The following is a 17,865-nucleotide window of genomic DNA, read 5'->3' as shown; positions in this document are numbered from 1 at the left end:
GTTTCGCAGACCCAAACGGATGTCATATCTTTCTTAGTTTATTTGATCGAGTCTCACCCTCAAATCTTGTGTTTATCCCTCGGGATAGATACAAGATTTGAGGTTGAGTGCTCTTTCAATTAAACTGTGAAAAATATGAGGTCAGTTTGATTTCATATTTTTCTAAAATTATATATATATACGTAAATTAAAAAGTCCTTCCGAAGCGGGTGACGGGATTTCGATTCCGGCGACCGACAGCTTCTTACGGGCGACCCCCAAACATTAACTTTTCCCCTTTTAAGCGCCGACACACCCCTACTCCTAACTCAACTGCAACCAACACTAATGTCTTCTCCCTCTGCTCCACGCAAGACACTACATCCCATGACTACCCCATCTCTCACTCTCAACATCACCAGCCCCAGCACACTCCTACTATATGATCTCCCTCACCAAAACCGGAAGCCCTAGCACCTCCCTCTCTCAATCCCGCATGGAACCAAGCAAATACATCAAGCTGAAACCGGCTCATCCCAACAGCCAACTCCACCTCCCAGCTTCCTCCTTCCTTGCCATGACTTGCCCCCAGACTGTCTGATGTCACGATGCCGCTGCTACACGCATCCAACTCCAACCAACCCTTTATCCACATCTCCAAACCACTCACCGAGCCTCCCAACGGCAAGCCCTTCTCAACCCAAACTTCCTACTCCCCGCCCAACTTAAGCAATCCCCGTAACATAATTTGCATTCTCCATCCATCACATCAACTCTGCCCCCTCTCAGATATGTAGCCAGCATTCTTTCTCCTTTAGCCTTGGCATTTCAAGCTGAGATCCCCCCCCCCGCGGAACCAATCACCTTGTCAGTGACCCAGCAAACCACACAGCAACCCGAACTCTTCACTGGTATCCTTTTCCTTTTCTTACACACAAGCCACAAGACCCGCTATCCCTCAGACTTGGCCAAAAACACACAACTTGCACTCTCCTTTGACTGTTTCACTCAAGTCATGAACTCTTCCCACTACCCGAAGCCCCTTCTTCGGAGGATTAAGCAATGATCGAAACAGCGTGGCGAGGGAAGAACAGGTGTAGGGCTGCAAAAAGGCTTTTTGTTCGTGAACTACTCGTGTTCGGCTTGTTAAAAATATTGTGTTTGATTCGTTCATTAAGTTAACAAGCCGAACACAAATATTTTTTTAGCACTAAATATATAAACGAATAAAAATTTATTTGTTCGTGTTCAACTTGTTTTAACTCAAAAAAGAGCTCGCTACGGCATGATTCTACCGCTCGAAGGAGAAGATCTCGCATCGTCGACTCTCGCTCCGTCGTCTGGCGTCTGCGTCTACGTCGGAGTAAACGTTTGCGTCTCTCAATCGTGTCGTGATATTGCTCCACTGCTCGCGTCATCGTCTTCCTTGATATCGCTACACTCCTCCTGCTCGATATCGCTCCACACCTCTGTAGCTCGCAGCTTCGTCGTCTGCGCTCAACTGTTTGGTTTTTTCTGTTTCAGTGCTGCCCCTGCTTCTGTGTCCGACAGCTCCTCTGCCTTTCAGCAATATCGCAACAGTTTAACGCTGAAAGCCTCTGATGGAGTTTCCTTCTTTAGTTGAGCCGGACAATGTCTCATTTGCCCATGTGGGGGGTAACTCTCAGGTGGAGTCTGCGATGATATTCCCCTCAAGTTATAAGAAATCTCGTGAGGGTACAAATGATTGTCCTTTTATTAAGAAAGAAAGTAGAAAAGGTGAAAAAGAATCAATCTTATTCTCTGAATCAGAAATTTCTCTGAATCAGAAATTTCTATAGTTTGCTCTTATTGAAAAATTTCAGTGGGGACACCCCCCTCCTATGGATGTTATCAGAAAAAGTGTTGATGATCTTAAGCTAGTAGGCAAGTGGAAAGTGGGACTTATGGATGAGAGACATGTGTTGATCCAACTAACAGTGGCTGAAGACTACACCAGAATTTTCTCCAAGAAATATCTTAATATTGAAGGCAAATCAATGAAGTTACCCAGTGGTCTCCTAATTTCGACCCAAATCATGAAACTCCCATTGTACCGATATGGTTTAATTTACCTGGTCTTAAGCTATATTTTTTTCTCCATCTACTCTATTGGGGTCATCCTTGGGGATCCTTTGAAACTAGATCTGTCTACTTTCAACCTAACCAGACCCAGACCCTCGGTAGACAGAATACTTGTGGAAATGGATATTATTTTACCTGATGTTACTGAAGTCTGACTGAGCACAACTCATAATGGTTATTGGCAACAAATTGTCATGAAACACAAACCCCCATATTGTAACCACTGTAAGATGTTTGGTCATATCCTTGCTAAATGTCAAAAGTTTCATCACAATTTGAAATCTAAGGTTCAAGTGAATAAGGATGAGTCTAACCCCACTACTGTGGACATTTTAGTTTCACCTGAGGAGGATACTACCAGACAGGAGGTGTCTGTTGCCCCTGAGGACCCCCCCATGACACTGTTGTTACTGTTACTGCGAGTAATGCGGTTTTGACACCTACAAACTCCATAGAAAACAATATTGTTGGACTATTACCTATAAATGATAGTGTTCATACTGATAATCAAGAGAGCCTCGTAGCTCCACTTCTTCAAGAAGTATCTTGTGTAAAGGCAACTCAAACTTCACATAATCTAGAACCTATTGTGAGTACTACCGTTGGTATTCCTTCTACTTCAGCTCTACCCCATCAGGCTGATTCTTCGGAGGACAGATTCTTCGGAGGACAAATGTCAGGTTTACACTTTCAGGAGGAAGAAGAAGAATGGAGTCTAGTAGAGCTCAGGAGTCTTATGGATGATATTTTGGTTACTACGGGTAATAATCAGCACCTTACCAATCTGCTAGCTGGATCCCTACCGAGAACTAAAGCCGGTGGCAAGACTAGATTAGGATGACCCACACTTTTTCAGTGCCCGGGTGGTTTTTGGGTTTTTTTTTATTTCTATATGTACCCATCTTTTACATTTTTTGGTGTGTGTTGTACCGTGTGGATTGGGTGTTTAAGCCCACCCATACAAACATATCTGTACATTTCTCTTTAATATATCAGTCCTTGGGCTTTTAATATATATATATATATATATATAAAAGCCCAATGGCTAATATATTAAATCAAAAAAGATATAGATAGGTAGTATGAGAGGGCCTAAAAGAAACCCAACTCACACAATACAACACGCACAAAATACAAAATAAAACAAAGATACATAAAGATAAAAAACAAAAAGGCTACCAACGAACGCAAAAGTGCTAGGGACATCCCACTTTAGTCTTCCCTCCTTTAGTTCTCGGAAGGGAGCCGACTAATAAATTAGTAAGGTGTGTTTCGATACCTGAAGTAACCAAATTATCATCCATCTGATTCCTGAGCTTAAGTAGGTCTTCATTCTTCTTCTTCCTCCTAGATGTGTAGACATGTCATTCCTCATCCGAGGATTGACTCATCTGATCAATGGATTGGTCCAAAGGTGGTCGGACAGGTGAAGACTGTTGCACATCATGATCCCCATGAGCCTGAGTAGCATTACATCTTGCTCGACCTGATGAGGCGGTAGTGAAGCAGTAGAAGTATTGTCACCTGTAATATCAACGATAGAAGGTTCCAAAGACAGGGAAGCTACAACATTGTGTGGAGACTGAATGGTTGGCATATTGCCTGCAAGGATATTGACGTCTTCAGGGATATCATTTTGATAATCAATAGTGTCAATAACTTGGAGTTGAACAGGAGGAAATTGATTCACTGTCTCTGGCACAACACTTTGTTTTTTAGTCTGAGGTGGGGGTGTAGATGGTGGCATTGAGAACAATACGAAAGAAAATGTTTGATCACTACCTTTTGTCAACATCCATGGTGTTATGTGTCCAACCAAATTTCCTCAGAAGCGGATGAAGTGACGCCTCTTTCAGTAAGTACTCTAGCTTCAGATAAATGGGAAAATTTAAAAGTAGAAATCTCTGTTTTGAGTGGCTTATCATAAGCTGAGGCAATAGAGAACGGTCATTTTTAAGTAAAATAATGAATTTTAGATCAGGGAGGCGAATCCAAATCGGAATGATTGGTGATTCCATCTGTGGGTCAAAATCCACAGACCATTTCAGAATCTTTATTACTTTGTTATCAATCCAGATCATCCTTCTAGCAAATAAGCATATGTAAATCTCTTCATTATTAAGTTGAATAAGAATGTGTCTTCCATCTAAAAGTTCAATTTTACACTCCCCAACAAAGTGCATAAGCTCAAACTCCTTACGAATAAACTCCATTTTGGGATGGTCATACAGAAATTTACTGACCAATTTAGACGACAAGAGGAATCAAGTTGAATAGCTTCAACTTCTGTAAAAAGAAGACAGATTTTTCATTATTCCTACCAGGTTTCTTGATGACCTCCGCCCATTCAAACGAAAGAGGGAAAAAACACAATTTAGGTATACCTGAGGCGTGGACACTCACAAGGGCAGCAGTATATGATCTGTCCAAAGCCATCCCAATAAATGGAGGTGCGACGTTAAGAGCAGTGAAGAAAGCAGCTCTGATAAGCACGCAAAAAACTCGATGTCGAAACAGCTGAAGTTGAAATAGAGTAAAACAGGAAGACGAGCCACAGAGCTGGCAAAATTACCGAGCCGAGAAAACTCCCGAGACTGAAACACGAGTCGAGCTGCAGAGCCTAGAAAAACTCGCAAGACAAGAAGACGGGAAGACGAAACAAAATATGGCGTGAAATCCTTCCTCTTCTTCGAGCGTGAAAAACATTGTCGCAAAGGCTAAGGAGGTGAAACCCTAGCAAGTGAAGTCTGTTCGGCGAGGAGGGAGTCGAGTTGAGCGGGTTGTTCGACGCAAAGCGAGCGAGGGCGGGTGGGTGCGTCGTGCGAGAAGAGCCGAGTGCTGCGGTGCAGGTGAGGGTTTCAGTGATGAGGAAGAGGGAGATGGGCAGCAATGGGAAGAGGCGAAGAGGAGGGTTGTTTGGCCGAGCAAATAAGGAGGCGGGATTGGGAGGAGCGAGCGGCTTCGGTGCAGGGAGGAAGGCGTCGAGCGGAGGTTTTCTGTGTGTGAGGGAGGCAAGGTCGAGCGGCCGAGAGAGCCCAAGAGGAGGCGGGATTTCTGCGAGAGAGGGAAGAGTTGAATCAAGAGCCCCGAGCCTAAGAAGGGGGAGACGCGATTTTTCTATATCGGGGATTCCAGAGAGACGTCATGCGACACATTGGCGGGGAATTGAATGAATTTTGTTGATGCAACCAGCTTAATTGCAAAGTCTTAACTCTCAATTAAGATGAGATTAAATAGCCCATTTAAATTTTGAAATTTTGAAATCTGAAACTATTTTAGCTTGTGTTCAGCCCAAATCAAACCCGAGTTGAACATGGGTTGAGCCTGGGCCCGCGTCCCGCTAATTAAAAAAGCAAGCATCGATTTTCATGTTAATTGCTCGTGCGTAAAATCATAGCAATATATGTGCCCTTTTTAGCTAACGTCAACATTCCAGACGAGCTGACGCAGTTTGTTTCGTCATTCGAGCTTGTCTTGATCAATTCAAGTCAACATCGTGTGTGGTGCAGTGAGTGTGTGAAATGCGGCGTTCAAAAATGTTCGAATCATAAAGGGTTCACATATGGTCGTCTGATCCTGTAGGAACTCATTTTCGGGCCCTCTATGTGTTAGTTCTTAGCCCTTGCAACTAAGAGTTAAGTGCTTGGGACTACTCATGCGAGGTCTGCACAAAAATGAGTCAAAAAAGTAGTTCAAAGTTATATGGGAGGTCGGCTCTATTACTAGTCTGCTATGATGGTCAATAAAGAACTTCTAAAGCTAAATCCTAAGTTCTAAGAGTAGGAGACTAAGACCTCACTGAACATGAGGTCAATATGAGTGTTATATTTTAATTTAATTCCACTAAATTAATATCATTTTTTTATATAATATGCCCAAGTTTTTCTAGATCTACCTCTGCCTTTTTTAACATAAGTCGAATCTAAAACATCTACTATGATAATCGGATCATTAGATGGTCGATGTTTAAAGTGACCAAACCATTTAAGAAGATAATCTAATTTTGTCTGCCACTGGAGCTACACCAACCCTATCACGGATACAATCATTTCGCATTTTGTCTCTTAAGTGTAAAGCCACTCATCCACCTAAGCATTCTCATCTCGGCAACACTTAACTTTGTTTTATGCTTCTCTTTTAAAGGCCAACATTCAACGCCATAGAGCATTTCAGGTCTCGCCACCCATTTATAAAATTTTCCTTTCAGTCAAAGCGATACTTTTCCATCACACAATAGGCCCGAAGTATTCCTCCACTTCAATCAACCAACTTGAATTCTAGTAATAAAATTCCCATCTATATCACCATCTTTTTAAACGATAGACTCGAGATATTTAAAACGTTCACACCTTTTAATAATTTGATCACCCATAGTTATTGTCACTAGAGTTACTGCTACTAAAATTACACTTCATGTATTCAGTTTTAGTTCTACTCAAACGAAGGCCTTTAGACTTCAATGTAGGCCTCCATAATTCAAGTTTTTCCTGAGTTTTTTCTCTAGTCTTATCCACAAGAAGGATATCATCAGCGAAAGAAGGATATCATCAGCGCATCAGCGAAAAACATATACCAAGGTACATCCTCCTATAAATGTCCAGTAAGAGCATCCATAACTAAAGCAAAACAACAAGGGCATAAAGTCGATCCCTGATGTAATCCAACTGAAATAGTAAAATATTTGGTCAAGCACCTTCTGTTTGAACACAAGTAATAACTCTAGTATACATATCTTTAATGACTTGAATATAAGTCATATTAACACAATTCTTCTCTAGAACTCTCTAAAGTATATCTCTTAGAATCTTATCTTAAGCTTTTTCTAAATCAATAAAAATCATATATAGATCCTCATTACTCTCTCTGAACTTCTCCATCAATCCTCTCAATAAATGTATAGCTTCCATGGTAGACCTGCCTGATTAAGCCAAGAAACTTTTAAATCTCCTATACATTTTCACACTTCAATTGAGATATTATTAGGCTACAGACTTTCCACCCTTGGTTTTCTTTAAAGCCTCTTCAACTTCTATTTTACTATTGCGACAATAAAAATAAAACATCTTATTATTATTAACGATATGAAGATCACTAAGATCGATCATATTTTCAGAAACTTCATTACAAAGTTTATCAAAATAACTCACCAGCATATGTTAAATATCTTTTTCTAAGAAAAGTACTTTTTTATTTTCAAAGAAAAGTACTTTTTTCTTTAATACAATTTACTTAGTTAAATCTTTATTTTTCTTTTCTCTTTGTTTGGCTAGTTTACACAAAAATTTTTCACCCTATTTGATATCTAATCTATTATAAAGATCGCTAAATGCAGAATTTTTAGTCTCACTGTTAGTTCTCTTAGACACCCTACATGTATATCTTTCCCAACTGAGCTACTATGATACTCTTTACAATAATAAGAGTTGACATGATGGATGCCTTAATAATATTCAGTGTGATTTTCAATTAAAACTACAATTATGAATGATGCAAATAATAATCTATGATAATGATCATGTTAAAAGTGAATCTCAAACAAAGGAGCATATCTCTAAAATCAAAATTTAAGCTATAAAAAATTTTAAATGACATACAACACCTAAAAAATAAGAGCAATCATTATCCATCCTCTACAAGGGTAACCAAGGTCCGCGACAGCTCAAGATGTTCTGGTTTGGTCAGTCGACTCAATAAAAAAAGCAGCTATGACCAAAGCCCTCCAACCACGCGGTTTGGCAAGACATGCTCCACTATGTTATAGTCACGACAGCAGCATATATGCTCCTCAATAGCTTTCTGTCTTTTTGAGTTGTGAATCACATGAGAGACCTAATAGAGCACAAAGATCTTTGTTAGCAAAGGTTGTTTTGAATTTATCCCCTTAGATAAATATTCACATCAAGTCTGTAAAATTCTCTTAAACGAAACAACCCATGATTGCCAAAAATGATATTTTTATCAGGTTGGGTCAAATATCTCCCTAATTAAGTAAACTAAGAACTATGCCTACTCAAGTTGATAGAATTATGAAATCTTGATCAGGTTTGTCATAAGTCCTCCCACCATTTGCTTTAAGCCCATAATTATAATTTTTTATAAAATAAAAAAAATTAATTTGTTGTTGCACGACATTGAAAAGTCAATACAACAATGACAAGCTTTAATTGAAAGTACTCTTCCGTCATTGATAGGAAAAAAACTCAAATCACAAATCTAGAAAATCTTTGCGAAATGAGAGTAAATTATCTGGAAGATATCTTATTTACTGTCTCACGTGCCTTCTAAAAAATTGATATGGAACCTCAAGTACAACTTTCTAATTGTTTCAGAGGAAACAAGAGCACAAATTTGTGGAGCGAACGTATAGTTTCACCAATATCCCATAGTTTAGCCCCTAAATAAAATAAGAAATTGATATATATCTTCACAATATTTAGGAATGATTTTATTCATCTTAAATGAATTAATAAAAAAAATATGTACTCCAATTTCTTTTGTATCAAGAAAATAAACATGATTGAGGCAACAATTTAAAAGCTAACTTTGCAATAACGAGAAACTAGCTTCATAAATCATCGATCGAGACTTTTCATCGATAGAGCCATTAATTGCTATAAAGTCATGATCAACAAAAGCACTAATGAATCCCCAAAAAAAAAGGTGAAGTCCAAACTAACTATTATTTCAATAGTTAAAAAGATTTGTTTCAAGCATTTATTCCTCTCATTTGATATAGGCAAAAATTTTACTAAATTATGCATCAATTATCCAAGTAGATTCAATTATGAGTTTCACACACATGACATCAATTGATTGAAGCCCTCTAATCAAGTCAAAATAAAGTTTTTCAAGCACATTTAATTGTTAAATTTGATAATCAACTATCACATTTAGATGATGAAAACATTTTCTTTTTAATGTGCGATGGAACATTTCTAACACATGGATGCAACTATAAGTTTTTAACGCAGCAATGACACATGCATATCACTTTGTTTAGCGCAAGATTCCATAATAACATGACATATAATACAATTAAATAGTATATAATAAGTTTTAGATATAAATGAAACTTCAATAGAAATTCAAGATAGGAACAAATTCAAAGGAGAAACAATCGAATGTCATCCATAAAAGGTTATTCATGCGATGAATTTCATAAAGGCCAAATGAACTAACTCAATTGAGCAAAATGATATATTATCATGGCAGAATCAAAGGAGCGGAGTGATTTAACTTATTATTGAGAATAAGAAAGATATTCTATACATGAAAGAGCCTGGCTCAAAGACTATATGCAATCGGCTTCAAAGCAAGAGGGTGAAATGCACAGGTATGTCAAAGCTAGGTAAGATGGAACGTCTTTTAACCCTTATACCTTAAGCTTCTTTGTATCACAGATTCAAACGATCCCAACTTCAAAACACTCCGATCCAAGCTTGAAAATAAGTTGTGTATTGTGTGTTGTGTGTGTATGAGTCTAGTCAATTTCATTGTCTTCAACATCGTCTAGCGTCTGCTTATCGACACGAGGAGAAATGAAATGTATCGATTCTATCCCCGTGATTTTAGCGATGAACTGTGCCCCATCTTGTCTCGCTATTGTGCCCTTGGCATGTTCTACCATGTCCCATAAGTGTCGTAGCCCAAATTTATTATAATAAAAAATTCTTGACATGATTTACGTTGTATTGGACATGTTGGGATGCCTCAAACATTGTCCGTATCCAATAAACATGTGCACCATTCAAAAGTGCATGTGCTTCATTGAGTATGTCGTGTTGTGTCAATGTCATCGTACTCATTTTCATGCTTCAAAGCAAATCAGTCTAGCATGCATTATGATAACAATGAAAAAGAATATCGTCTAAGCATAACCAGGTGAATAGCCAGCATTTAGAATCTCAGCAAAGGTCTGAATTTGAATAAATGATGCCTTACTCTGAATCTATATTTAATGAATCCACGTATATCTAAAGAAATTTAATTAATCCCCTTCTGAATACTATATCTAAAGAAACCCAAACCATAAAATGTTGTTGAAAACCAAATCCATTGGGTAGAAAATCCAAGTTTGATCAATGAAAAAAATAGAAAACAAAGTTATATTAATACCAAAAAAACAAAAATCTTTACCTGAAAGGGGAACATAAGAACCAGAATTATCGATCCCACAAGTGCACCAACACCTAGTTGACTGTAAAGAAGCACAATGGATATAACGATGCGAAATGGTGCTGACCATAAACTATGAAGCTGCTGACAGATTTGCTGTAAGAAATTTAGATATACTTAGTAGCATAAAGATTATTTTTCATCTCTTAAAAAGCTGATATGCTAAAATAGATAAAAACTCAAATTAACAACCTTTTTTTTTTTGCAATGTAGCCACTAAAAGGTATTAAGGTTATGGGAATGTTCAAAACAAAACGTTGATTTTTTTCAGATCTAACCTTAACAAGCAACAATGTCATTAGTTAACTACCTGAAGTGATTCTGCATCAGTCGTCATCAAGTTAGTTATTTTTCCGGATGCGAACTTTTTTCGACCTTCATGCGTTAGTCTCAAAGATTTACGAAATACCGCAGCTACCTGAAATAACACTCATAGTTAAGATTATCTCAGCCATCATTGTTAATATCATAATGGTGAAGATTTAGTTATTGACTACAGCAAAATTTAAAAAATGTATGAAGTGCTATTAGTTAAATCACATAAGTAGCAGCGTTTCTAAGATGCTTTAAGATCAATGCAATAAGCTAAACAAATTAGGAGGACGAAATAAAAAACCATAAACCACAAAAACAACAACGATAGAAGTTCTCATTTTACAACACTCACCTACTAGGAAACATCCTGTAAGAGAAACTAATATCAGTAATGCACGTATTAGAATGGTGCTGTATTGAAGTGATCGCTAAATTATGATAGAAAAAAAAGTCTTTCAATATCCTAGGAACATTTGAGATCATTTTTATTTATTATTATTATTTTATTTTGTTTATGTTTTGATTTGAAACAAAACATATTTAAAATATTTAATTAAGATATCATTATGTTTAAAAATACTAAAAATACTTAAAATCTATTTTGAGTGTTTTTCAAAAACATTTTTATTTGTTTTTCAAAGCAAAAAATAAAAACACGTAAAAAACATAGTAAACAAGCATGTTAATAAAAACATAACAACAACAACAACAACAAGCATTTATCACATTAAGTGGGGTCGGCTACATGAATCTTTTCTCTCCATCGCGTCCTATTCAATGTCATATTTTCATTTAATTCTAATAAATTAAAATCATTTTTTATACAATATGCCCAAGTCTTTCTAGGTCTACCTCTGCCTTTCTTAACATAAGTTGAATCTAAAACATCTACTCTCCTAACCAGATCATCAGATGGTCTATGTTTAATGTGACCAAACCATCCAAGACGACTCTCTCTAATTTTGTCAGTCGCAGGAAGTACACCAACCCTATCACGGATATATTCATTTTGTATTTTGTCTCAAAGTGTAAAGCCACTCATCCACCTAAGCATTCTCATCTCGGCAACACTTAATTTTGTGCTTGTCTTTTAAAAGCCAACATTCGGCACCATAGAACATTGCAGGTCTCACCACCATCTTATAAAATTTTCCTTTCAGTAAAAGCAGTATTTTCTATCACACAATATGTCGGATGCATTCCTCCATTTCAACCAACCAACTTGAATTCTACTAATTACATCCCCATCTATATAACCATCACTTTGAACAAGAGACCCGAGATATCTAAAATGTTCACACCTTTTAATGATTTGATTACCCATAGTTGCAACTCTGCCACTAGGGCTACTACCACTAAAATTATATTCCATGTACTTAGTTTTAATTCTACTCAAACGAAAGCCTTTAGACTCTAACGTAGACCTCCATAATTTAAGTTTTTCCTAAACTCTTTCTCTAGTCTTATCCACAAGAAGGATATCACCGACGAAAAGCATACACCAGGTACATCCTCCTGTAAAAGTCCAATAAAAGCATCCATAACTAAAGCAAAAAGTTATGGGCTTAAAGCCAATCCATGATGTAATCCAGCTAAAATAAGAAAATATTTGGTCAATCATCCTTTTGTTAGAAAATAAGTAACACCTCTAGTATACATATCTTTAATGACTTGAATATAAGTAATATAAACACTTTTCTTCCTATAACTCCCCAAAAGGTATCTCTTAGAACCTTATTATAATTTTTTTTCTAAATCAATAAAAATTATATGTATATCCTCCTTATTCTCTCTGTACTTCTCCATCAAACCTCTCAATAAATGTATAGCTTCCATAGTTGACCTGCCCGACATAAATCCAAACTGCTTATGAGAAATCTTTGTAATACGTCTTAGCCTATATTCAATACCCTCTCACATAATTTTATAGTATGACACATCAACTTAATTCCTCTATAATTTGTACAATCTTGTGCGTCACCTTTATTCTTAAAAATGGACACCAAAATACTCTTCCTTCACCCCTCATACATCTTCTTAATTTTTAAAATAATATTAAAGAATTTAATAAGCCAAGAAATTGTCGAATCTCCTTAATATTTTCACACTTCAATTGAGATATCATCAGGTCCTACAAGCTTTTCACCCTTGGTTTTCTTTAAAAGCTCTTCAACTATTTTTTTACTAATGTGACGATAACAATGTAATATTTTATTATTATTAACGACATTAAGATCACTAAAGTCGATCGTTTTTTCAGAAACTTAATTGAAAAGTTTATCAAAATAACCCAACCACCTATGTTGAATATCTTTTTCTAAGAAAAGCACTTCTTGATTTTTATCTTTAATACAATTTACTTAAGTTAAACCTTTACTTTTCTTTTCTCTTAATTTCGCTAGTTTATACATATATTTTTCACCCTCTTTAGTATCTAATTTATAATAAAGATCACTAAAACAGATATTTTAGCGTCATAGATTGTTCTCTTAGACTGCCCACGGATATATTTTTCTCAGTTTTCTAAGACATTTAAACCAATTTTTTATAATATAGTTTCTTATGTTTTATTTTTTCTTGCACATTTTTATTCTACCACCAACTATTTTTATTTATAAAAACTTTTCATTTTGAGTCTTCAAGCACATATTTTGTCATTTATTTAATAGTATTTATTATTTTATCTCACATAGAATTTGCTTCTTCATGAACATTTCAAATCTTGAAATCTTGAAGTTTACTCATAAAAATAATTTTATTTGTGTCATTAAGGTACCCCCATGTAATTCTAAGGCAATGCTTCCTAGTATTCTTTATTTTATAACTCTATCTTAAAATCCATAACTAATAATCGATGTTTAGTATTTAAATTCTGAGTAGGAATGACCTTACAATATTTACATTCTTGACGATCTCTTCTTCAATTTGTGTTTTATTAAATCCATTCTTATAAGCAATAATATGTTCTATATCTTTTCTTAAATAAAGTATTAGCAATAACAAAAAAATAAGCTAAAGCAAAATTTAATATGGCTCTACCTTCTTCATTAAACACTCAAAAACCGTAGCCACGATGAAAATTTCTAAGATCTTCTACCACTCAATCGACATGTCTATTTAAATGTCCTACAATAAAAATTCTTTCTATAAGAGGTATCATTTGTATTAATTTTTGTAGATCGTTCCAGAATTTTTCTTTGGAACCAATATCTAAACCTACTTGACGAGCATAAACATTTATAATATTAAAAATCTTAGTATCAACAACAATTTTAAGGGCTACAATTATATTTCCAATTCTATTAGTTTTTACAACATTATATTTCAAACTATCATCTATAATTACACATAAATCATTTCTAGTGCGACTTTTACCTGAATACCAAAGTTTAAAACTTAAGCTATCAATTTTCTTAGTTTTTCCTCCAACCCATTTAGTTTTTTGAATACATAAAATATTAATTTTTCTATGAATTAAAATATCAACTAATTCCATTAATTTGTCTGTGAGAGTACCTATATTCCAAGATTCTATCATAATATTAGTTTCATGGCCTAAGTTTTTACCCGAATCCGTCCGTAATGTGGAAACTTTTCACATTTTTCGTTGTATTCAGGTCATACAATACGTCGCTTCAAGAAGACACCTTAACAATAATTAAAAAGATTCATATCATGATTTTCGACAAATTTTACGCTAGCGACTATCTAACGCAACCTTTCACTTTCACACCCGGGGCTTGGGACCCGCCAATGATAGAGTTCAAAAAAACATAAGAAAAATTAAAATTGATCTCAAATAAGCCCTTAATGTCCTAGTTGAATTACAGTTTCCTTAGAAGTGATAACTGAATGGAGAGCAAAAAAGTTCAGTTTTTATCAATTATTGCAGGATGATAACGTGTTACAGAAGCAGAATATGAACTATCAGATTTGTCTATTGATCAAAAGCAATCAACGTTGATGGCTGAGATTTCCACCATCCTGACCATAAACTTAACAAGTAATGGAGATTCAAAGGATTCAATCAGTCACACTTCTAGATTTCATTCTCCAAAACAAAACTAACATAAGGATTTACTAAGAATGGCCTTAGTGCCATTCCGCTGACCAAATCCTCCATTTAGCTTCTAATAATCACACAAGTTCTCTAATATAGCATTACCTATTTTTTTTATTTGATATTGTACTCTTAATAGAAAGCCAATACCGTCTTATTAATAGATGTGAGCAATAAAATTATAGGATTCTTCTGCTGAACAAATGTCAAAAGATATAAAAATAACCCAGTATTTAGTTCTTCAGTAATATAGAACAAGAAACAATTGCAACTAAAAGAAAATGATGCACATAAGCCAGAAAATTGAGAGTAGCTCAAGAAAAAAAAAGGCATACCAAGGTAGACCTTAATCGAAAGCCAACACGCATCACATTTTGGAAGTACTGAGCTTCGGATAGCACTCCTAAAGACTGGTCAAACAAACAAGAATAAGTACAAAAAACAAGCTTAGCAAACTTGCATCATTAAGTCACAGGTTTACAGGAAAGATGAGAGCTAAACTGAAAAAGGTTTATTTAATCAGAACTCACCACATGAAGTCCATGTGTCAAATATGATAGTTTCACAATTGCAAAGCTAGTTACAATTAGTATAAATGAGATAGCTTGGTAACAATGTGGTTCCTAAGTATTGTGTACATGTTATGAGACATATTGCACAGCAAGATGAATAAATAATGACTAGTATAGGATTATCACTTCATGATTAATTATGATAATCCCAGTTTTGTGGAGATGAGAAGTCTGCAGAAGAAGATAACTTTCAGGCAGAGCCATTAGACGAAACAATAGGAAATGAACAGTAGAAAGATAATGAATACATAAAAAAGCTAATGTCGGACATTAAGCTTAAGAAAATAATTTAAAGTTGTCAAATTAATAACAAACGCTTTGAATTGTGAAAGTAGAAGCAGTCCCTAGAGGCATAATGAAACGACAGCGTGGGATTAAATGGCATCAGTTCACTTGTTCATGATGAAAATTTATGTGTTTATGTATGTCGGAAGCATTGTATCAAGACATGATTTAAGCAAAGTGTAAAGTTTATCTAAATTCAAGAATTGGTTTATTTTGTAGTCTTAAATTTCTATTTGGAGCATACTATGATGACAATGATGAGAAAAGGATGTTTTCTCTATTAATTTAATTCAATATAATTAGTTGATTCATATGGTTTAGCCTGGATTCGGGCTCAGTTCAGATAAATCATGATTTAATGTTCAATGTTGGACAAATTTCTACAATTTGTTGGGCTCGTTCCTCTCCTTGTTGGATTTATTCTTACTCACAGTTGGATTTACTCTGATATCACTCCAAATACTTTGTTCCTAGAGTAGCTGATTTTGCTATCTGCCGGTTGTCAAACCAATGGAGAGGACTTTTAAATTCACCGTTTTGAATGACGATTTGTTGTACAAGACAGGAGGTTCTCATCACCAGGAAAAAAACCTTTATAACTTTCAGCTACTCCCAACAGTTAAGAGGTTGAAATCAGAAGCTCAAGTGGTTTTCAGTGAATACATGAAAGGGACGTTTACATACATACCATTCAATTCTTATGCATTTACCTTTCTAACACCTAAACTTTGTTTTTTTACATTTCTACCACCAAAATACTTCATATCACATAAAAAATGTTTCTATTTTAACTTATAAAAAGTAAAACACACCTTTTCATGCATATGTAAGTAGCATGTATGTAAAAACTGATTCTTAGGTGTTAGATATGTAAATACATCAGAATTGAGTGGTCTGTAAATCTTCCTACATGAAAAGACCACTGGAAAGATTTTATTCAGGCAATCAGGTTACAGCTCAAAAAGTACATTTCAAGTGATTAGCAGAGAATAATGAATTATATATTTCTCAATATCACATGTTCTTACATATGTGATCTCCATACAGGAATAAGTATTAAACTATCCTACAAAAAATAGTGAGTATAAAATCAAATATATTACGAATAAAATATAATGAAAGCAAATCACTCATCAAAAAAATATTAACCAAATATTTAGGCTCATACCACTCCTGCAAATATTGAAAATGCATAGACGTAGCCATGCCACACTGGATCTCCTTCTTGCATCGACTGGACAATTGAGAATCAGAATATTACAACTAACACATTTGAAAATAATGAGAAACAAACTGAATAGCTGAATCATTAGAAACTTTACAACTACTATTTGGCAATTAATGAAAGGAAAAGAAACTCTAGCTATCAGATAGACGGATTTGATAAAAAAGGTGCTCATACCCACCCCTCATACCAAGCCCATGGAACACAAAAGCTTTAATAGGAAAATTCAGAGAAAATAGTAAGTAACCAAGAATTAGAAAAAAGCGCAAAAAGGGAACAGTTGTGATAAATTATAATAGACAATTGGTAAAATAACACCCAAAATAAGCCCCAGTAGGGCTAAAAAACCAGAAGAAGCAATCCAACATAAAAAATAAAGGTTCCGGTTGTGATAAATGATAATCAATATAAATATTTTCACTGCAGTAAAGGAGAAATTTGCCATCCCCAGGCCTATAAGCATGTTATTTATTATTAGAACTTTAAAAACAGAATGTAACAGATAAATTGAAATGACTAAAAAAATGGACTCAAAATAAACTTCACTGAGATCAGAAGCAATTGTACCTTTAAAAGGAGATTCAAAATTAGTGGGCCAACAAACTGAGATATATCATTGCCAACCTACATGTTATTTTTTGTAGAAGTGAAAAAAGTAAACAATTAGCAAATCAGTAGAGTGATACGCTTCACAAAGAAGGTGCAATCTAAATCATGAGTCGCACAAAGTTTGCATGGTAAGTAAATAAAAAAAGAGGAATCTAGAGAGGCTATTTCCAATTTTATGTCAAAATTTAACCATGTTTTATAATTAACTCAAATTTTAAGCATTCTCATCAACCAAGCAAGTTAAGCAAAAAAAACATTGAAAGGTTGGAAAGACTTTCACTTATCTAAAGAAACTGTTATCAACAACATTAGCCTTACACCAACATAAAGAGGTTGAAAACTGAAATAAGAGAGAATTGAATAAAATTTAATAAGATAAAGAACTATGATTTACAACTGGAAGATTCTAGTCGTATAAACATGCAGTTATGCATATGATAGCTCCAAGTTCTATAACGTGAATAGACAAGCTTGTAATGAATGAAATTATTGATTTAGCATATTTGAAATTGTTGTTTATTCATGGCTCTTAATTATGACAT

General features: G+C 35.1%; 1 protein-coding gene across 1 annotated transcript in view; it reads right to left on the bottom strand.

Annotated features, from left to right (window-relative positions):
• Positions 1–17,865, bottom strand: part of LOC110029157 (ABC transporter C family member 2-like) — a 93,259-nt gene that overhangs the window by 46,197 nt on the left and 29,197 nt on the right. Inside the window, exons 9-13 of the mRNA XM_020731315.1 lie at positions 17,282–17,338; positions 16,658–16,723; positions 14,968–15,042; positions 10,568–10,675; positions 10,219–10,353 (exon numbers count right to left, since the gene is read on the bottom strand). Coding sequence (XP_020586974.1) covers positions 10,219–10,353; positions 10,568–10,675; positions 14,968–15,042; positions 16,658–16,723; positions 17,282–17,338 — 441 coding nt within the window. The remainder of the gene's footprint in view (positions 1–10,218; positions 10,354–10,567; positions 10,676–14,967; positions 15,043–16,657; positions 16,724–17,281; positions 17,339–17,865) is intronic.

This window comes from Phalaenopsis equestris, unplaced genomic scaffold, assembly GCF_001263595.1.
Source record: "Phalaenopsis equestris unplaced genomic scaffold, ASM126359v1 Scaffold000552, whole genome shotgun sequence".
Lineage (NCBI taxonomy): Eukaryota > Viridiplantae > Streptophyta > Magnoliopsida > Asparagales > Orchidaceae > Phalaenopsis > Phalaenopsis equestris.
Note: the sequence above shows the minus strand (reverse complement) of the source record. Positions and strands in the feature narration are given on the sequence as shown.